This window comes from Akebia trifoliata, chromosome 7 (genome assembly GCF_017979445.1).
Source record: "Akebia trifoliata isolate Shusen 1 chromosome 7, ASM1797944v1, whole genome shotgun sequence".
Lineage (NCBI taxonomy): Eukaryota > Viridiplantae > Streptophyta > Magnoliopsida > Ranunculales > Lardizabalaceae > Akebia > Akebia trifoliata.
The window spans coordinates 26,868,019-26,892,114 of NC_141381.1; the positions used below are offsets into that span (position 1 = coordinate 26,868,019).

The 24,096-nt window shown below is 34.5% G+C and overlaps 1 protein-coding gene across 1 annotated transcript; it reads right to left on the reverse strand.

Annotated features, from left to right (window-relative positions):
- Positions 1–2,232: 2,232 nt before the first annotated feature.
- LOC147398668 (uncharacterized) lies at positions 2,233–12,251 on the reverse strand. Its single transcript, XM_086447929.1, has 5 exons — positions 11,775–12,251; positions 9,038–9,074; positions 8,694–8,930; positions 8,537–8,584; positions 2,233–2,872 (listed from the first exon to the last, which is right to left on the reverse strand). The coding sequence occupies exons 1-5, from the start codon at positions 12,074–12,076 to the stop codon at positions 2,390–2,392; spliced, it is 1,107 nt and encodes a 368-aa protein (XP_086304055.1). The 5' UTR covers positions 12,077–12,251; the 3' UTR covers positions 2,233–2,389.
- Between the last annotated feature and the right edge of the window lie 11,845 nt (positions 12,252–24,096).

The window sequence follows — 24,096 nt, forward strand, 5'->3', positions numbered from 1 at the left end:
TTTGGTAACCGTTCTGCCTTTAAAAGTGAAAAAATGCTCTAATTTTTGTTTCTGAGATAATAATTCTAGAAAATCAATTCCATGGAAAATGATTTGTAACAAACGAATTTTCCTTTAAAAGATTTGTTTGTAAATGTCACTTGTGAACAAACAAATATTCTTCTAAGCTCTACCTAGAAATATATGGACAGTCCATCAGGGGTTTTTACCATTTTAAGGCCATTTTGATTAAATTAAATATGGGTTGTATTTGGTAGATTAATGGAAATGAACTCATATGTTCAAATATAGAATCCCATCTCAATCACGTAAATCCAAAATCCAACGGTCAAGCTTTGTCTTAGAGATACATAATATATTATCGGGATATGTATTTGATTAAATCATTGGATATCACATTTACACGATCAAGATTATGTGTGAACAGATGAATTCCTTTTTCACGAGTCCATGAATCCTAACTCATTAGATATATTTTAGCCTAAAGATGTAATGGAAAGTTAAAAAATTAATCAATGTAGATTTCGATAAATAGTGCCCATCATTCTCTCATTATAATAATAAGAAATAGATTCGTGATTTTCTGAATCGAAAATTTTCACTTGGTCTGTACGTGGCTGACGTGCCGAGAGCACAGGGCCATAGATCTTTTTCTTTAGGATACACAAGAAAATGATCAACAATTCTGTACCCTTGCCACGTCATCCAAGTACAGATCGAGTGAAAATTTTTGAATTAGAAAATCATTAGAGTAATAAATGCAATACACATGAGGTGAAAAATAAAATGTAAATCACATGGAACAAAGCATTAGAAGCTTTGATGAACCTTAAAGATTTGTTGTTCATCATTGATCCAAAACCGTTGATTGATGAGATACTAATACTTGTCACAATGAGAAAAGAGATAATTGAATTTGTTAAATAGGTTCAAAGTGGGAGAAATTGATTTGATCAAAGCCCTACTTCTGTCCCTTCTAGGGTTCTATAAAATTTACTTCTTCCTCACTTATTATCCTTTTCCCTATCTATTTCATGTCAAACCCACGTTTCCTCTCTCATTTCTCCCACTTTAAATCTATTAAAACCAATCAAACTCTGTCCTTTTCAATCTTGAGTGATTGTTATTTTGTTTAATTTCTTCGAATCACTTTCTTCCACTTTGAATTATTTTTAAAACTATAATGTAAGACTACTTTAATTAAAATAGGTGTCTACTTTATTATATATATATATATATAAAGTCGTGATTTTCTGACTCAATTATTTGATTGCTTCCTTCGGGATACACAAGGAAAAAGATCAACAGTTCTGTGTCCTTACCATGTCAGCTGAGTGAAAACAATCGAATCAGAAAATCATTATTATTAGCCATAAAAAATAAGATGCAAGGGCTTTTGAAAATTAATTTATGTGAACTTACACAAACAATATCCACTCTACAATAATATATATAGTAGAGATTTGATTAGCACGATTGATATTGTTAATGCTCATGAATACATACAAAGTATGTATGTATTTCCATGAACAAGTGTTCTTGTTCCACCCATTGCAATTGTACCATCGAGATTGAGTCTATAAATTAACAAATAAAGAAAAAAAATATCAAGCGAGTGAAGAAGAGTTGTTAATAACAAGTTATCCTTCATTCGTTAACCGATTATAACTTGAGCAAAGGAGTGTACCACGACCGTGGTTGAGACGGACAGCTCCATACTTTCATGTTGAAACTGAAGAGATTTCGCTGGGAGAGAAGCACCATCACGACATGAGGCTTGCCGGAAGATTCTAAAACCGACTAAGAGATCCAACATGAAACACCTAAGGTCACATATCATCTTGGTCGGTTAATAGTCCACGCACGAACCATTCATGAAAACATTTTATACAGAAAATGCCACCAAAGCCAAGCCGATGAACGCTGCAATCCTACAAGTGCTCATGAACTCATATGGTGAAAAACTATGAGATCCACCGACTTGTATAACAATGATCAAATCCAACTGGACTACCGTAACAAAACATGCGCAATGGCACATACTTGGGGGCCTATGCAAAGTTGGCCTAGACATGATTACATGTATTGAGATTTCATGCAGGGTTTAAACATGATCAATGGCCAATACTTCACCAACACGTAGATTTATCATTATGAGTTTATTATTACTTGTTTCAATTAAGAAAACCAGAGTTTCTATAATAAAGTAAAGATCATGGGGAAAGAATCACATAACAACAACAAATCCTCTTCATTTTGTGTCAATTGTAATTATGCAACTAAAAAAGCTGAACAACACACCATAAACCCATAAATAAAAATGCCCAAATAATTCTTTCCACAGAACGAAACTGGTGCATGAATTATACATTAAGGGTGAAGAAACGATTTACCCAGACCATACTCTATCCAATCGGTCGACACTCTTCCGAGCTCTCTCTACCTGATGATCAATACTTTTTCGTGACTTCTCAAAGCAATCTACACTTCGTCGAGACATATCCATATGGTTAAAAGGGATTCTTAACTTTTCTACATTACTAGATTTGTAATCATGACTTTTCAGCTTTTCAAGCCTGTCGGTGCTTTGTCTTGGTTTCTCTCTTCGGTCAGTGCTCTTCCTAGATGCCTCGAAACAATCGGTACTCCGTCTTGACTGTTCAAACTGGTCTGTGCTCCGCCTAGAACTGTTTCTTTGAGAAGGTGATCTTTCGACCGTAGAAATGAACTTCTTAAGGTGCTTAATGTATTCGGGATAAAGCTCTAAGTCACAATGGTTCCCTCCTTTAATCCATAGAGGTTCGTATTTTTCCCTACATAGTTCCCAAAGCTGCTTACCATGAGAGCAGTCCACGACTTCGTCAGAGGTTCCCTGCAAAGAAAAATTAATTACTAGGCAGAGGAAAAATAAAGAAAAGAGGGGAAGAAAAAGGAAGAAAAATAACAGAAAAGAAGATAATAGTGAGAGAGAATAAAATTACACCAATCCTCCTTGGCTAGGACACCGACATAGCATTTGATGACGTTGGAACCAAGGAGAACCAGAGGTTCATCATTAATGCCAAACCCAAAGTTTTTTGATTCTATGCACTTGTACTAACCTGACACCCATCAAAACTTAACCTGATTGCATCCACCTATTGGAGGACTCCAATCCACATGGATATCAAAATGACTTGGGGGGGGGCTATACTAACTTCTCCCATTCTATTAAAATTTCATCATGAGTAATGCCCATAAACACAACAATGCAAGAACCCAATATCAAACTATTACCATAATTATTTACAATGATGTTGATGGTGCTCTTCTCAACAAAGAAAATTATATTTGTCTCGTCCCAAGGATTATACCCATAGCCTAGTTGGTTGATACATTTCAATGTAACTTTCAGGTCATGGATTCAAGTCCAGCTTATCTCCCCACCCTCCCCAAAAAAAAAAAAAAAGATAATTGTCTTGCCTTAAATGCCCAAAAAGTGGTTGAGAGAGTTAACTTCCAAAGAATTCAAACATGTTTTCTGAGTAGGACCACTTTCCATTGAGCAATTAGCTCCAACACAACATCGTCATCTTACAACTCATCCAAACTATTGGGGTTGGCAACACAAACCATAATTTTGCCATTCTACTCGTATCTTGGGTCATTTCTTAAGTCAGGGAATGAATCTTCATGTCTATTCTTATTAACTCGATCCATGTCATTTTTGACCTATCTCTTGCTCTTTTCGACCCCACGACTTGCACCAAAGCATTCCTCACTAGTGATGCTATTGATTTTCTTTATACATGCCCAAACCATCTTAGGAAATGAGATCCACTTATCCACTTAAGTTCAAGAAGTCACAAAAAAATTTAGCTACCTCAAAATAAATGTAAAGGTGATTTACCATCTGACCATCCTTATTGCACATAACATAGAACATGTGAAGTGAAAGCACTTTATTACTCCCCTTGGGTATCACTTGACTTTATTCTTTCTTGTGAAATCCATTGCCATTATCATAGGAGCAATCGGATTCCTATTTTTCAAAAGTGGGAAAGAAAATGTATTTCCAAGACAAGAGCTTTGAAAAGGGTTGGAAGAAGAACAAATGACCGAGGTTCAAGGGAACAAACTCCTGTATCAACAATGCTTTAAGAAATATAATTTTTTTCATAAAACTCTAATAAAAATCCTTGACTTATAAATATATATATAAAACTAAAAAACCAAAACCAAACTAACCAGCAATGCTACACACTCAATCCCACTTAAAAACAAAGTCTTCAAAGAAGACCCCCTTTGACTCACTAAAAGCCTTGGTCCACAAAAATAAAGACCCCAAAATAGACAAGATTATCTCTTGGACCGGAGATTCCTTCCCCTCAAAAGTCCTAAGGTTTCTTTCCTTCCAAATTTCCCAGCAAATCGCAAATGGAGTGATACTGCAGTCACCTCTTAAAAGCCAAAAAACCCACTCCTATGGCTAGCCACTCTTCCACTAGCTTACGAAAAGAGCTTGGAGCACACCAAGCCACCCCCAAAAGCCTTAGGAAATGAACCTAGGTCATGGAAGCCACCTTGCAATGGACAAGAATGTGATCCACGGATTCGCTATTCTTTTTTGCATAAATCACAATAATTTACCGCGATGACACCTCTCTTGATAACATCATCCACAGTAGGGATTTTCCCCAAAGAAGTAACTCAAATAAAGAAGCCAACTATAGAAGGAACCTTTAGTCCCCACACCTCCACCTCAGGAAAAGACTGAGAATGCAACCCCACCAACTCACTATAAAAAGATTTGATAGAAAACAACCCTTTCTTACCTGAAACCCAAATACGCGCATCATCTTCACGAAAGCTTAAAACCAACGAATCTAGTGCCGCTATGAGGCTACCCACACGATCTAATTCTCAATCACTGAAGTCTTGTTTGAAGCCAAAATCCCAAGGTACACCTATCTCCAAAGGATTCAAAAAAGAATATATGTTTGAGTCTTTTTTCAAAGACGTAGCAAAGAGATTCGGAAATTGGTTCTTTAAGGGGCTCAAACCACACCACTGATCCTCCCAGAGCCACACCCTTTGCCCATTCCCAATCTTGAAATTAATCAAATCCTGGAAGAAAGAATTTTAGAATTCCTTTCCAAACACCACAACCAAATGACAATTGAGAACCACCACTAAGCAAAACAAAATTCTCCTCGCCAAATTTCGCTTCAATGAATACGTTCCAAAGGGTATTATAGTCAATACCAAATCTCCATAACAACTTCCCTAAAAGCGCTTAATTCATCTTCTTTAAATTCAAAACCCTGATGCCTTCAACTTTCCTTGGAAGCAAACACACTTTCAATTCACCAAGTGAAACTTTCTATTCCCATCATTATCATGCCAAAGGAAATCCTTAGACATCTTCCTTAAGTCTTTTCTCCACCAAACTTGGCATGGTGAACAAAGAAAGATAGTAAAACGCTATGCTAGCCAAAACACTCTTTAACAATGTTAATTTCTCCCCTTTCGACAAGTACCATGATTTCCAAGAGGATAGTCTTTTACCAACTCTCTCCAACACCGGATCCCATAATGCTTTGCTAGAATAGGCCGCTTCCAAAGGAAGCCTTAAGTAGGTGATGGAAAGCACCCCACTTAGCACCCCATCATCATCCCAAGCAACTCAATGTTGTTCACCCTACCCAGTACCCACTGCAAAGACTTTATTTTTGCTTAAATTTAAAGGAATCCTAGAGAAAGCCTCGAAACAAATAAGAACTCTATTCAAGAAACAGACTTGTTGCAAAGAAGCAACCGTGAAGATCAAGGTATCATCCGCAAACTGAAGATGAGAGACTAAAGGGCCTTGAGAGTCCACGCTAAAGCTTAACAACTCTCTAATTACCATCACCTTTCCTATTATCCTCCCAAGAACCTCCCACAATAATAAAGAGGAAAGATGACAAGGGATCTCCTTGTTTTAGGCCTCTCAAACTCTTAAACCAACCAGTTGATTCCCCATTAATTAGGACCGAGAACAAAGCCGTGGAGGCACATTTCATAACCCAATTTGTCCATCTTTGCCCGAAGCCCATTCGACCCAATAACTATCTCAAAAATTTCATTCAAATATTGAATTTTTTATCTCCGAACCATCATGAAAGTGCACCGCCTGCCATACAATCACAAAAAGCAACGCTCTCTGGGCACCAATCTTTAGAGAACGCTCACCCCTAATCGACCACTTATTATATCATCATAATTAACAAATGTTCCACTTAAAAACTAAGAAAAATTAGATTGACGCCCCCTTTTTTATTAAAAAAAAATCTCCATTTTATATCCTCTGCTGAAAAATTAAGACTATGACTACATGGTCATATGCTTTCTCAAGGTCTACTTTGCAAACCAATCCCAGGATGCCCAACTTCAACCTTGAATCAATGCACTTGTTGGCAACCATTACCCCATCCAAGATTTGTCTAACTTTACAAAAGCACCTTGATGAGATCCAATAATACCATCCAAAACCAACTTCAACTTTTCCACCAAAAAAACCATGAGGGGAAACAAGTAGATCAAAGATACGAGCATTTTTTACATAAGAAAAGATGAAAATAAAATGGAACTCAACACAAAGTGGTCTATTCCCCCAACCAAAGATAATCCAAAATCTAATCCTAACTCCATTTCCAACATCATAATGATTGGAAAAAAAACATCTCTCCTGTGTTCCCATGGAAACAGGGTTAAATTCTAGAGTTAGATTTGCAATCCACCTCACTGGGATCTATGCCAAATTTACTTCGAATAATTGAAAACAAACTGATAGATGGCTTAGAAATAAACCTCCCTCCACAAACACTTTCCAAGAAAAGCCAAATTTTGTGTGTCACCATTCTATCTAAAGATCAAGTAAACTCAAGATTGGCACGGCAAGAACCAATCCCTTAAACCATATGGTAGGAATTAAAAAACCGGTCGTATTGCTGCACAAACAAGGGAGGTGTCTCATATATGCACCTTTTTCACCTAAGTAATGAAACCTAATTAAAAAAAAGAAATGGGAAGAAGTACAAGCAATAAGGTTCATTTGGATAATTGAAATACACACCCTAGAAAAGAATTATTCCCTTGAAAAACTACAACTAAAATAACTCCCAATGATTTGGTGCTTTATAGTTGAGGTTGAAAAAGAAGGGAAATTTTTTTAAATTTGTTGTGGAAATAGTTCTTGCAATTTGCGGATCATATAGTATTAGTTGATGTGACTAGAGAGGGAATCTACACAAAATTAGAATTGTGGAGAAATGTTAAGTCCAAGGTATTTAGGATGAGTAGAACCAAAGACTGAGCATGTGAAGTGCAAATTTAGCACCAACACCCAGGAAAAAGGATGTCCAAGTGAAATTGATGGTCAAGACATACCTTGAAGCGACCAATTTGTTATCTCGTCGGGTCTATTATACATAAGAATAGAGAGATTGAGGAAGATGTTGCCCATAGAATCAAAGCCGATTCTTTAAAGGAGAGGTGTGCTTCTAGAGTACTAGGTGATAGACACATAACAATCAAATAAGAAGGAAAATTTATAAGATGATAGTAAAACCAGCCATATCTTATGGAGCTGAATGTTGGACAGTTAAGAAGTATCGTGGTAATAAATTGAGTATAGCAGAGATGAGGATGCTGAGATGAATGAGTGGAAGTATAAGGAAAAGATAAGATGACAAACAAACACGTTCGGAAAAATGTAGGAGTAACTCCAATAAGTCATAAACTAGAAGAAAGTTGGCTAAGATGGTTTGGGTGAGTTCAATGAAGGATGACTACAGCCCAAATTAGAAGAAATATCCAAGTTGAAGATCCTAAAAGAGCTAGAGGAAGACCCAAAGGAAAATGAACGGAGACTCAATTTCAATGCCAAAAAGACTTGAATTTAGAGATAGTAGAATGGAGGAACAAAATTAATTTAACAGACTCTTTGGGAGAAGGCTTTGATGTATGGAGCACCAATTGAAGTCACTATCCATACAATACGATACAATCATGTTATATACCATGTTCAGTGGACCATTGTTGTTGGCTTCGTTTGATTCTTTTCTAGACCCAGACACACAAAATCCTTCTCTCTTTATCTCTCCCCTCTCTTGAAACCAATGTAAGTAGAGTTGACATAGCATGCAACTGTACATGCTCGATAGAACCCATGTGAAACTATTGGCTTATCTCGGAAGAAAAGGCTTTTTTAAGTTTTGCTCCCTGGTGTCATTATCGAATTTTTAAAAAATACGGCCCTATAGTGTATTTTCCAAGAACATCATAAAATTTGAGTATAACACGTGAACTTGCTTACATATGCTAGTGGGTTTCAACACAACAACTTCAAGGTGAGATCACAAAAAGAATGTTGCGAGTGACTGTAATAGATGAAGATTTTAGGATAAGGCCTACTAGGTTACAAATCTCAGCATTAAAGAAAAAATTGAATTTCCAGATTGAGAATTACTTTGTGCAATTTTCAACTGCAGAAGGTTAAAAAGGAAATACTTACATGAATGATCAACACGGGACAATTAACCAATGGAATTTTGTCGATGTTCTGCAAACAATCAACACAAAACAATAATCAATCATAGAGAACATGCACGCTTGCACAGCCGGATAGAAAAGTAATGATAGTTAAATAGCCTGGATAGGAAGTGTTTAACCTTATAGATGTCAAACCAGTATGTGCGCTTTACAGGATACATGACTCTTAAGCCTGACAGTATAGGACTATGCAGAACAACAGCTCTTAATCGAGGCAAACGGGCTGCTAAATCCAAAGTAGGGCCACTTCCAACGGATTGACCATAAAGGATAATGTCTTCCTGTTTAGCACCATAACTCTCTTCCAGACACTTATAGGCAGCTTCAATATCTGCATAAGTGTTGTGCTCACTTGGCTGCAAAACAGGAAATATTTTGAGATGACACTTCTGGATGATGTCACTTTGCACCAATATTTAAACAATGAGGACTTTTATCAAGTGAATTTAAAACTGTTGCTAACCTTTCCAGTTGACTGCCCATACCCTGAATAATCATACCTGCATGAAATTACATGTATGAGAACATTTCCATTTCGGATAACCAAGTTTTTGGTATCCTCATATAGCTTTTAATGTATACATATATTTTTTTGATACGTAAAAATTTATTAATGATTGGACAAGGAGTCCTCAAGAAAAAGATACAACCTAAATTCTCCCCCCACTTACAATATCCCACCTAACCAACTCAAGTTAATTCGAAGGAAAAAAGCTGTAGCCAAGGCATGTGATGTTTACCTGAGGTACAACTTAATTTTAAAAAATTAAATTAAATATAAAATTACAGAAAAGTAGAGGAGAGTCTACGGAGCGAGTTAGTCAAGGAAAAGGAAATCATTCCCCAGAGGGGGCCCTTGCTCGTCAAGAAAGAGACCCCTTAGCGGGGGCCACCGTTCTGTCATCAACGAGTCTGTGATCCAGCAAGTAAATTAGGTCAAATATATGATGTCGATAGTTCGTTTTCCTTCTTTGAACGAACAGATCTAGGGCTAGCATCCATGCTTTCGGTCTCGATCTCATCCACATTCGAAATTGAATCAGATCAATTTAGTGATCAGTCGACCCCCTCTTTAGTTCGATGCCGCAATCAAACAAGCGTAGCAAACGAATGAAGTGATAAACGAGAGCTACTATGGTTAGTGAGTGGAGTAAAGCCTTATATACAGTAATCATAGATACGTATGAGGTAAACTTAGCTAACCAAAAACAAAAATGATGTAAACCTATTTATTGGATCCAAATAACAGACTGACATGAACATTTAATCAAGGGATGTCTGTATAGAGAGAAAGAGAGATGGAAGGTTGTCTCGCTGACGGAGATTAAGTTAAGCCAAGTCAATACTTATGTTGACACAAACAATGGATAAATAACAAAGAAAAAAAAGAGACCAAATGGGCCCAAGTCAGAATGAGCAAACCTAGTATTGAAGGTTGAAGAACTTGAAAAGGAAAGAGGTTCTCCTAAAAATAGAAATACTAGGAGTAGAATTTTATTAAAATAAGAGATATAAAATGAATCAATGACCGTTCTTGGAATAATAATAAAAGGCAGTGGAAACATCTGGCTGCCACTTATATTAAACACCCAAAAAAAGAAAAGAATAATAACAGAAAAAAAGAGAAAAAGAAGGAAAATAAGCAAGTTATCAAATTCATAAGGACATAATTAGATGCTCAAAAAGCACAATTTGCTATTTAATTAACTATGAATTGTAAAAGAGTAGTGTTAAAGTCATTGCAGTTTCCTTTATCTTTCTACTGAAAAATCAACAAAATCCAGATCTTAAAATATACTACTTTTTCAAAAACATAGAATTTATCTTCGAAGTTGATCCCTGAATATTTTAATATTTGTGTGTGTGTATTATCTTTTCGGATAGAGTTCAGACACAAAATTAAAAACTGAGCCGAGCTCAATTGACTAGTATCTCGATATTCCTTCTATTGAGTAATCATCTTCCATCAAATCATATGCTAAACACAAGTAAATTGTGACTTAAATCAATATAACTATAGAAGAGAAAAAATACCAAATATTATAGCCCGCTATGTCATATGCTGGTAACTTGGTGTCAATAATGCACCATTTCTCCCTAGGTAATACAACAAGGCACATAAAAGACAAATGAAACCAAAATACTCAAAAAAGAGCTGAGATAGTTACTAAGAAGTTCAAGACCATCCAACTAATCTCCTTGAAAAAATTACACAACAAATCCTAACCATGTACAGCTAAGTTCACCATTTAATATGCATCCCTTGGATAAAAAAACACATTTTTTTTCTATAAAACCTTGATCCAAAAGCTAACTAGCGATAAAATTGAAAATGTTATCTTGGTTCACCATCCAAACTTTCCTGTTAGGTGTAGATCAACTGATCTAGCTACAAATACATTAGGTTAGAGTGGAATCCACGAGAATTTCCAAATCTATTCTGTCCAACGACCATTCCCAATTAACCCAGATGCTAAACTAACCGTAACAACCACATTTCAATGTGAAAAGGACAGATTTATAAAAGGAAGATCTCAAAACCAGTCTAAGACTACTTTACCTTCAAACCTTGGAACAATCAAACAACAAATTGAATCAAAGAAGGAGCTCAACTCAAAAGAAAACACCATTCCCAACAAAACCCAGATGCTAAAACAGTCCAAAACAACATTAAAACCAACCAAAATCTTATTTTCAAACGATTTCCACACAAAAAAAAAAAACAAAAAAAAAAAAAAACCTCAAAAGGCACATCCATCAATTTTCCCTCTTTTTTTGGAGGGTCTAAAATTCCAAATTAGCAACAAAATTCAAACAGTATAGCAAAATTCACCTGAATTTCACTTACCCAAAAAAATCATCACAGGAAAAACTCGACAATAAAGAAAACCCAAATACCAAAATCCAAAAATAATAAAAAAAAATAAAAAAATCTCAACTTTGTTACAAAATTCAATGTGGGTATCAATAAATTCACCTGAAATTCACTTATCCAATAAACCCATCACAAGAAAAAGTCAAAAATAAAAAATAAAAAATAAAAAAAACAACAAAATCCCAACTTGTCTACAAAATTCAATGTGGGTATCAATAAATTCACCAATTTCATCTAAATAAACTCAGATAATCAACCTACAAAATGCAAACCCAATATCCCAGATACCAAGAACAAGGGACTAAAGAAAAGATTAGAAGAGTACCCCATGAGATTGACGCGTAAGTGGATGCTAAGTTCGATGAAGAGCTCATACATCTGACCAAGATCTGCAGCGTTACCATGAGAGTAAAGAAGAGTAGAGGTGGCCAAAGGGTGTCGAATGTAGATGGCAACAATTTCCGTGCTTCGACGAGTGGGCAATTTGAGGACTTCGACGTTTTCTCTATGAGGGAAAGTATTGAGAGTGATGAGACCAGTAATTTCATCTGTTACTAACTTGTACGATGGAGGATTTGGTGGAAAGAAAGCGAACTTAGCCGCCATGGATGAAGTCACCCCACCCATCTATCTCTCTCTCTCTCTCTCTCTATCTCTGAATCAAAACCAGACCATTAGAGAAAGAGAGAGAGAAAGAAGAGATCTTGTTGTTGGAACTGTGGTTCTACTAAATTCTACTTCAGAGAGGAGAGAGAGAAAGAGAGTTTCGTTTTTTTGACGAAGATGAGAGGACATACCGACTTGAGAGTATAGATCCTATCTTTTGACTCTTTTTTCAATTTTTTAATTTTTTCTCTTTTTCGAACTTTATTATTATTATTATTATTCTTAATTATTATTATTGATGAGAAATTCACTAAAGTACGCCGCATGCGCAGAAAGTAAGGAAAACTTTTTAATGGCCATGATCTAGTATTTGGAGGATAAATTACCAGATGTAGTGTACCAAACCACCACCAAAAGCATAATATCATGAGATATAGGTTTAATATGTGTTACCCAATTGTCCAATTTCAGATACCTTCTTATAATCTCAATCATATTAGTTTATACTATCAAATAACATTAATCTAATCAGGATCATGAACAATCAAGATCAAGTATGAGCAATATTTCTCTGGGCCCACCCACAAGGGCGTTCCCTCACTTACCTCGTGCGTGTGATGTGCGGGCATTGCACGTGCCCATGAGAGGGTCCCACATGCCTTGGTTCCAACCCTGGCTCATCTGATCCCTCTATTTAGATGTTCGTCCGAACACTCTCGTTATAAATAATAATAATAAAAAAATCAAAATGTCCATTCACCGTGTCATGATACCTGAAGCTTGCAAATCTAAAAAGGAATTGTACAAAAATACCAAAGAACTCATCAATAAGTATTGAAGCCTATTAGATATATGATAGAACATGGCTAAGGCAGTAATCTCGACAATTTCGATCGTTAATTGATTAAAACATTGATCATGGATTATCTCATATAGGTTTATATTTGTGAAGCTTACACTTTTTTTTTTCTATATTGTGCTTGGATTATACACTTGAGCTTTAAAACAAATTAAATACATGATTATGATCATATATGATAATAAAGGTGTAATGACTATTTATAAAGAGAAACTAGATTGATGATTTCTAATCATTGAATTTAAGAAGCACAAACAAAATATCTAAATCTAATGAGTAGAAATCATAATTAAAATTAATAAATTCTAACCAAATATTTTAGAGTTGAGATGTGAACCTAATATTTTTTTGCTCAATGACTACAAAAAACAAAAAACACAAGATTAATGAAAAAACTTATTAGCCCCACTTACATGTGAACCTTTGACCATATTGTTGGGTGTTGATGGATATTTAGCTATTTGATTATTCGTTGTATCCAACATCAATTAGTTGATTTTGGGTCTACATCATGAATTTGATTATTTTCTTGATTTGACTCCAGGAATCATTTTAGAGAGTTAATGATGGATTATTTTTTTTACTAGTAATTTAATTATGAGAATATTAAATATATTTAATACCAACTAAAATTAGAATCTAAAGAGAATGTGGAGTATTTGATTTTAATTTCACTTTACACAAAATGCCAATTTATATTTCTATTCTTCTCAACCTCCACCATAAACAAAGAGTCTAAATCCTTTATTTTTTTTAGAAGTTTTATTTTCAAAAGTTCAATTTGCTTAAGAAAAATCAAGAGGAATTACACATTATTTTTTATTTATTTATTTATTTATAATAATCAGGTATCCCTATAGACAGTGCATCGGGTCTGTATCTGGGCTTTGCTCAATCCATAAAACATGATCTTTTCCAAGGACTAGTCCTGAGTTCACACATTAGCCAAAAATAATTGTCTATCTTATTAAGTACCTAATAGGCAGGAGTGATCGTGGGGTTGGTTCTAGTTCTAAGGGGTTTCATTCTTGAAAACAAAACAAATGAGTTTTGATGGTTTATGCATGTGTCGATTCTACATATAAGTGGAACAAATGAAATCAACTCATCGACACCCCTAACCTACACTAAATGCAATTTATGGATAATACAGAGTCTTTAAATGTCAAGGATCAAGGTTTCAAGGATTGAAATCACCAATCAAGATTTAATTTTGCATTTTTATATGGAAGGATTCTAATTTACGTCCATAAGTTGGCGTTGTTTGCTATGTTGGTCAAGTCCAAGACATTTCATGTGCCCCTTCATTCTTACAGAAAATAAAATAATATTATTTAGTTGATAACGTTTTATTATAATAATGGAGATCTAAGAAAACTATATGTTATGTACATATAATAAAACTGTTACATGTGATTTAACAAGACATCTAAACCGGATGTTTGTGTCATGTGGGCCCACAAGAATAAAGAAATTAATGAGGTGTGGTTGACGAGACTTGTCTGCAAATAGCAAAGGTTGCAGATGCGTCACTTAATGTTTAGAGTTTCCATGTTATTTGTATAAATAACAGGTGATATAGTTTTTATGACATGTCCCTCCTCCTTTTGAACATTATTAGGGATATCCTTATGTTTTAAAATTGATGACATGCCCCCTTGACCTAGGTCTTCTAAATGTCTTCATCTTCAACATCGACTCCAAATCCCTTAATTTTCTTCCAAAATTAGTTAATTTAAACCTAGTTTAACTTTTAAACCTCAAGAATAATATTGAATTTTTGGAAACTCGAAAGGATAGATTTTTTTTTCCAAGGATTTCTAGAAGATATTGAAGAAAATGAAATGAATATAGAATTAAATTAGCCAAAAATAAGTTGCCTTTGTGCAGGGGGGGGGGGGGAAGTAAGCAATTTTGTTTTCACTGCTATTATTTGTTGCAATGGCTCATAAATCCTTTGATTTTGAAAATTCTTGTGGAGGCAAGTGCCCCCAATGTAAATCCGCCCCTCTTAGAGGTTAAGAATTTGAAGATGGAGATTTTTTAATTAAATTCGTCTATAATCCTAAGATTCTCTCTCCATCAACTTCTAAATCTCAAGAACAAGATAGGATTTTTTAATAGATCAAATCAAGGGTTTAATACAACACATTGAATATGGATTGAACATGAGATTGAATAGGTCAAAATAGTTTAACTTCGAAGTTTAAGACTTGAAGATATGGGTTTAAATTTTATTCGAGATTAAGACAACTTGTCTGATATAACTCGATATCGTCCACGAAACAAGATAAATAGACAAGTCAAATGTATCGAACGAGATTTAAATATCATATGTCATTTTTCTCATTGTTGAACGAGACGACTCAAACATATCAAAAAATTCATTCGAGACGACTCGATCTTGTTTATGGACGGGACAAGATGTCAAAATGAGATTTAAAACCATGTTTAAAGATGAAAGATATTCTAGGAGAAAAAGCTAGAGATTTAAATATCATACGTCATTTTTCTCATTGTTGAACGAGACAACTCAAATGTATTAGAAAATTCATTTGAGACGATTCGTTCTTGTTCATGAACGAAACAAGACGTTAAAACGAGAATTAAAATCATGTTTAAAAATGAAAGATATTCTAAGAGAAAAAGCCAGAGACATATTGATTAGAGATGGAATATAAGAGTATTTAGGTAGTTTTATATTAGTATTGGAGATAAAACTTAAGTTAAGGGGTATTTCATAAGTTTGAAAATATAAAAATGTGGAGGGTGAGAGAATTTGAGAAAAATTAGGAGAGAAAGAAAGAGAGGGACAATAGGAGGGAGGTTTGACTAGTGGTCCCATAAATCGATTCATGCACGCCCCCATCCAAACGCTTTTGCCATGTAGGTATTTGATTTTGCCTATCCACATGCCTGTGTCCCTTCCCACTTACATGTGAAGTCTCTCTCTCTCTCTTTCTCACTTTGAGTGTAAACCAAGTTTCTCACAAATATATTAAAAAACATTTTTGAAATATAAGAATTTCAAACTTGTAATTCAAAGATGAAATATTTCTCAACCATGGATATTATTTGAGAGCTTTTATTCTTACACCAACTTTTCTAACTCCACCCCAAGATGTGTGCTAATTCTTTGATTTACATATGAATTGGGGTGGCATTAGTAAAAGTTGGTTTGGCAATAAAATCTCTCTATTATTTATATTCAACAATTATTTTCTAAGAATCAAAATGTTTAAATACATTTGAGTTGGTTTGACACATTGCAAAGCAACTTTGAGGTTGTGGGTTCAAGTCCAACTTACCCATAAAAAGAAAATAAAAATATTATATCATTACTACTTATAAAAATATCATATTGTCAAAATTATATTGAGTAGTAATTTTCTGACTCAAAAATTTTCATTCAATCTGTACTGGACTAACGTGGAAAGGGCATAGAACCATAAATCTTTTTCCCTGGGATACACAAGGAAACAATCAATGATTTTGTGGTCTTGTTATATCAGTCGATTACAGACTGAATGAAAATTTTTGAGACAGAAAATCATTGGCAAATTATGTTGTTACTAGCCATATATAACAACTATTATGTAAAGACAACATTAATATTAATGATAAAATGAAAAATATAAGAGCATCGTTGTTATAGGGAAAATGATCGAATCATCACGTCGGAAAATATTTCTCTCGAAAAGAATTAGTTGTAGTTACTTCCACTTGTTCTCCTTTTCCATAATTGTAGATTTTTCTTATTTCATCTTGGTAGATTTTTTCTTAGAGGCAAAAATCTAGAGTTGGTGTCAATAAATAAGTTGGAATAATATTCGTAGGTTGTGAATTTGATATCCAATATGAGCAATAATTCTTTAGGGGCCACTTGCGAGGTGGACCCTCACTTACCTGGTGAGTGTGATGTGTGGGCGTTGTATGTGCCCCGAGACTACTCCTTTAGACAAGACCGTGGTCTATGGAGTGAGCAAAGCCTAGATACAAGCCCGTTCATCTATCTATAGGGATACCGGGTTATCAAAAAAAAAAAAAGTTGGCACTAATTTGTATATATATTATCATATAAAATTTAAAAGGATTTAATTCAAATAAAAGTTGCAAACCCAAAAGTAAATTTTGTTCAAATTGGTAAAAGTTTTTCAATCAAAAGAGTATCACAAGGGAATTTATCGTTCGTATGACTTTTTTTATAGAATATTCTCTGACTCTCAACTCCTTGACATCGAAAGTCATCTCAATCTACCTCACATGAAATTAATTCTTATGTAGACCAAAGAATACATTTTTGCCCTCATAAAATTGGCAATGCGCCATTGAATCCCATGTCATATTAGCACAAATGACGTTTTGATGCGCCTTTTAGACATCATGTCATTTTGATATTTGAGGAACTGATGCATTATTTGGTTTTATAGCAGCTCACAAGTTGATTCAATGAATATAATTATTGTGCCTTTATGTCTCTATCACATTATTTTGAGTTCCTTGTTGGATATCTCTATTTCAACCTTATAAACATGGTAAGAAAGCGATTGTATTTTTTTTTCTTTTATATATCTCTATTTCAACCTTATAAACATGGTAAGAAAGCGATTGTATTTTTTTTCTTTTATATATCTCTATTTCAACCTTATAAACATGGTAAGAAAGCGATTGTATTTTTTTTTCTTTTCTAGATTTCTCCTCCATTGGTTCATTGCATCCATATTGACTTGATTGCTCAATCCTTTTTCTTGGTTTCAATATCCACTCTAGACACTATTCCCTTGAAACAATCCAATCATGAACTCTTCCCCAAAGGTCGTGAAAATCGGCCTAGGTCCCAGGCTTCCAATAGCTTGGGTGCTCATTCATCGGTCAAGTGCTCAATGAGGGCTCTGATTCTTCTCCCTATCTCATCCCATGAAGATGAGAATCTTCATCAATTGAGGAGACTTGGTTGTGAGAGTTTTTCAACAAGAGTAATTGTGATTCTCACATTTCTATGGTAGATGTGCACACGTAACCTTATATATTTTTACTTGTATCTCAAGGAAACATATATATGACTATCACTTCATCACAATGAAAAACATAATCCACCTAGGATTTTCCTTTCAACAACGATGATTGTATAAGCCAACCCCATGGTCACCACTTCCATATGTCTCAAGAGTGTCTTTCTGAGGGCTTGGAGATGGTCTCTTCCCAATGTGAACCCTTATTGTATCATATGTGTGATAAAATTGTGCAACATTTGTAAATCATAACAGCCCATATATTTTGCAAATGACTTTAACATTTGATATATTTTTGCTTATAGAAAAGTCAGTCTGGAATTTCATAGAATCCCAAATAACTAATCGAAGTCTAATGAGGGTAATTTTGTAAATTGGGATGACCTCAATACATGTGAATTCCTATGATTGGCCAATTTAAAATTCTATGAAATCCTGGATTGACTTTTCTATGAGTAAACTTTTTTTCTTAATATTAGGAGTGGATCCTTTGTGACACTATTTTCCCGTAGCATTTTTCCCACATTAGAGAGCGTTATTAAGAAAATCACATTACTCTTGAACCCTCAACACTTCATAGCCCATATCAGATTTTTGAAAAAATTAATTAATTAGATCAAAGGTTTTAAAAAATGATGACCATTGAGATCCGAAATTTAAAGGGAGTGACTTTATATAGGATCAGCTCCCCTTAATATTAACACTAGTGTTTTTAATTGTCACAATAAAGTTTTGTTTTTGGTTTCTTACTTGTAGGGGAGCAACTTGATTCGGTTTGAGGCCAAGTTGGAATCGAACCAACATAGGTCATTTCTACTAAATAAGAACTAGAATTGAACCAAAATGCCAATAGAATCAAACTAGCAAAAAATTGAGTTAAGCTCGGCTTGATTCAATTCGGGTATATGGATTGTCAATATTCTATAATTGGAAATAACATATTTTTAATGAAAAAAACAAATACAAAATTTCATACAATGAATCATTAATCTATCGATAAAAAGTAATCCTAATTCCTAAAATAATTCATAATAAATATATAGAAACTTGATTCAAGAACCAAACCAAATGGATCGATTCTCCATTTTCTTAACCTGGAACCGAACTGCAACTTGTTCCAATCAAAACAAACCATCCCAAAGCTATCGGTTAGGTTCGGTTCTCGGTTTGAACCAGATTTTAGAAGTCAAAGCTCAAACATTCCAAGAATTTGTACGCTATTGCAATAGAATAAAATAAAAATAAAAAATAATATTGGGAATTGGACCAAATGTGTCCTAGTATGGGCTTCGAAATTAGTTCTAGGCCCATGGACTAGGGATACATTATAGTTAAGATTGCAAGCTGGGCGGTTTGGACGGTAGACACGGGCTAAACCCAAGTCATAGAGCCCTCAAGCCAAGCTCCACTAAACCCGAGCATTGAGCCTGAGCTCATTAACCCGAGCTCAACCTGAACTTGAGCTTTTAAACTCGGGTTTAACTCAGGTTAACCCTAGTTATATAGTTTTGGGTGGGTTGGATTCGTGGAACAAGCCTAATTTTATATCTTAAACAAGAAAAAAATAAAAATAAAAGTAAATAATTAATATACAAATATTTATATATTATTATATAGATTCGGGTTCAAGTTGATCTAGATTGCCCGAACCCTCAACCCTGACTTAATTCAGGTTGAGTTATTCCAACCTAGGCTCAACTTATGTTCTAAGTAATTCAGTCCAGATTCGTCCATCAATCGGATTGAGCCCAGGTTGAGCTCGGGCCATCCTACCCAAGTTGAAGTCCTAATTATAGTACTTATATAGGATGGTAAGTTTTATGTGAATAATTCTACATGAGATGGTTTTAGATCTTGATTCTCGTCGCTTCTCATTTATGAACCATACCAAGAACAATTTGGATGAGTCATCTCGTTATCTTGGATGAGACATTTTATTTATTTATTTTTTCAGATTTGTAAAGTAGATAGAAAAAGAAGAAGAAAATTGCATATATCGACCATGTAATCTCGTATCGTTCACAAATGATACAAAATTGAAGACTCGAGCTATCGCTGCAACTTAGGTGGGCTGATTGAGTTCGAATCTAATCCAAGCCCAATCCAAACTTTAAAAGAAGTCCCACCCAAGACGAGGTTGGGCTTGAGCTTAACCTAAAAGTACTCATTCCAACCCATGTGTAGTTATGAATGTTATCAGTATTATGCATAAAACCAATTATTACTCTGAAATCGGTTTCTCATTAATTGAATCATAGATCATTTCATTCGAGATTCTGAAAAATCCGACTTAGCGGACCAGTGTTAGTTTGATTCCTTTTTTCTTTCCATTTGTGAATAATTATCAAATTTAAATGTTTGTCATCCATGTAAAATGGTTTTTTTTTTTAGAATTGTGATTTTCTGACAGACATACATCCCCATACGCTTCCTGAAATGGAATGAGTTAGAATCATAGATCTTTTTTCTCGGGATACACAATTATGCATCAACAAAATATGTGTAGTTGTGTATCCCGAGAAAAAATATCTATGATTCTAACACATGCCATATTAAAGGGGCATTAGAAAATCATTATTCTTTTGTTATTATTATTATTATTATTATTATTATTGCTATTGTGCTTCACAATAATAATAATAATAATGATATCTATCTGTTTAGTGCGCTTCACAATGTGCCTAAAACTCAGTCTAAGTCCATACCTAGATAGTCTTCTTGTTAAAGCATATTGGACCTTCCCCTATGTAATGCCAAATTTCACAGTTTTGGCCTACCCCTTAGTGGAATTCTACTCCATAAATCATCTTTAATTGGTAATTTCAAGCATTTGGGCTTTAACATTTTGGACTGAATCTGGATATTATAAACTTGAAAATAAATTTATAATTCCCGATATTTGCTTAACATATTTCCCTAAAAGAGACTATTCAATGATGGGCCCTGCGAACTATAATTATTGTGGAGGGATAAAATCGTCTCTCATTCAGATCGTTTATCCACACCATCAACACGTATCTCGAGGTAGACATATGACATCATTTGAAAAGAACTCTATCTTATTGAGGAAGAATCCCAATTTAAGAGGATTCTTCCTCATTTTTTATGTAATTATTAATTTGGATACTGGGTAATGTAATCAATTGTAACTTAATTAGGGTTAGGACTCTTTTAAAAAATTTTCTATTTAAAGACCTTGAAGTCATTGCAATATAGGGGAGGAAGGGAGAGAAAAAAAGACAGAAGAGGAAGGGGGAGAAAAAAAAAAAAAAGGAAGGGAGGTGAGGAGGCCATGTAATCATGAGATTTATAGTGAAAAGATTTTCCGAGCTCGTGGACGTAAGCATGTTTGCCAAACTACGTAAAAAATCATTGTCTTCTCTATCTTTCTATGTTCTTTCTATTATTTTGTGGATTAAATGGTGAAATCGTGATGGAGGTTGATTTGTCATAAAATCAACCTCCACAATTATACTTGTTGATAGATCATTATCACCATCAACATCATTAATTGACCTACTTATGGATAGATCAATCTTATTTATGTAGATGGACAAGACCCTAGCCAGATATTGGACATTGTAGGTCCAAACATATCCTTGATATTCAGACTTTGGTTGGACCTACTTTTTCTTTGAAAGGCCCAATTCATTCAAATAGATCATGCCAACAAGATATGATAGACAATGGCCAAGACCAACATAAAATATCAGACCATGCACATATCTATAAAAACTAAAAAATAAAAAATAAAAAATAAAAAAAAATTGTATCTTTGTTCCTTTTTTTTTTTTTTTTTGGTTAGACTACAAAGAACATGTGATGGAGAGGAGTAAAAGACACAAGTATGAGCATCTAATGAATTATATTAGATTTGGCTGACCTAAAAGAGCTACAAATCCCAACCAACATGTGATGTTAATGATAAGCTCAAGATCTTTTAGTATACAAAGTAGATATACAATTCCATGTCTTCTTTTCATGTCATGTGACACATTATTTGGATCTCACTTATTCCCTCTGTACACTAAGTTTAAGTATTTCTTTTTCAACATAGGCACCATGAACAAGGCAAATAATGGGGTCACAGGGCACGTCTGCATTATCACATTAGCCTCTCATACAGTTAAATTAAGCCCATAACTTCTAAGGCCCCTAGTCCTGTAATTTTATTTATCCATCCATTGAGTTTTGCCTAAAAACGAAGGTTTAATAGTTCACGAAGAATCCCAAGTTTGCAATGAACGACAATTTTTTGACACCACCAACTAATTACACGAAAGATCACCAATTATCAACTGAATTTTGATGTACCAAATAGTGGGCAAAAGAAAACCTTTTTCATATCTACAATTAAACAAAACAATGGGGATAAGCTTAATTTTGAGTTCATTAGTATATTTGTTATTATTATCTACTATACTAACCACATGGTTTTCAATCATCAACTCAAACTAAATCTTGATTTTCATTATTTAAACAAACCATGTGCATCTACAAAATTCTTATCTTTGTAACATGGACTTACTTTTTAAATAAAAAAAATAAAAAAATATTTCATCAAATTAAATTATGTGGAAGGTAGTTTTAAGGGATATAATCAAGACCCTATGATAAATCCACATGGCTACTCTCATACCTTTGGAGCTATGTTGATTTGGAACTTCATACCCACTTAAGCACATAATTTAGTTTATTTACCAATGATGCTTACAAACATTAATGGTTCTTACTTTTAACTTTTATGGGTTTTGTGTGGGAGAAACTCAAGGAGTCACGATCCAGTACGGTGTCCCATTCCTATAACACCATTCCTATAATAGCATAGGGTGCTTGGCACATGTTTCTTGGAGTTTAAACATTAGATTGCACATTACATAGAAAATGGCTTGGTTAGGCGCCTTAGGTGTTTTAAACTTTGAGTTGCGAACCAAAATGGTGTCCCATTCCTATAGCAACATATTGTGTTTATAGGGTATATTTTGTTGGAGAACGAACACCTTGTGCCGCTTGCCATATAAAAAGACAGCTTGATATCTTAAACTCCCTATCAAAACACATCATGTACGTGGACATTGTTCCCATACTATACAAATGGAACATCATTCTTGATCCTGACTCTTAAACTTTAACCAAAACTTACCGCATAGACACCATACCTATATTATAGGAACGCTCCTGTTTCATAATCAAGACCCTCCACCATAAGATGTGATGAACCCACGTCTTTTTTTTTGTGTGTGTGGCTTATCGTGGGTATCCCACCCTTTGGGTGAGACTAATCCCACAGTCATAGGCACCGCCCCCTCTAAAAGTCCTACGTGCAACTGGTTGAATCGAAGGTCAACTGGACCTGGAGGGTGGCCCAAGGAATTTATAGTTTTGTGGGGTTTCAAACACTTGGCCTACCCTTCTTGAAGAGTTTATCAAGGCTTGGCTTGCCATTAGGCTAACCTCCTGGGGTTCACCCACATGTCTATTCTCATAACTTTGGAGCTATGTTGATTTGAAACTTCATACCCAATTTAGCACTTAATTTTGTTTATTTCCCCTAGATGTCTAACAAACAGTAATGGTTCTTCTTTAACTTTTATGGGTTTTTTGTGCATATGAGAGAGAGAGAGAGACCATATCTTAAATTATTGCATAGAAATGGTTATTTTACTTATAGTAAGATAAAGATACAAGAAGATATTTATGGAACTAAGTGGGCATTAATTTTATTAGCTAATTTTTTTTATTAAGATGAAGGCAGATATTTTTCAGACTGAGCTTTCACTTAATTAAACAAGCTGTCTCCTGCTTTAGATGAATAAACATGTCAAAGGTGGAAGTAGCCTCTTTTTCTTTTTAATTTCTCCCTACTTAATGTTTACTTGTTAGGTGAAAATCTCAACGACAATTGAACTTTTACTATTGTTTATTAAATTTATTATGTGGGTTGCTTTTCCTTATGGGGTCCTAGGTTCACATAAAAACACTCAGAGCATGTGGCATGTTCTCTAGGCCTGTTAACCTATTGATGTTGACGGACATCTCCCGACGATGAAAATCGAAAAATTCGACAAGAAATTTTTACGGGCCAAGGCGTCATGAATTTTAGAAATCAAATTTTATGATCCAAGGCCATTGACAATTTTGATTTTTCCCAAATTCAATGGTTTAGAACT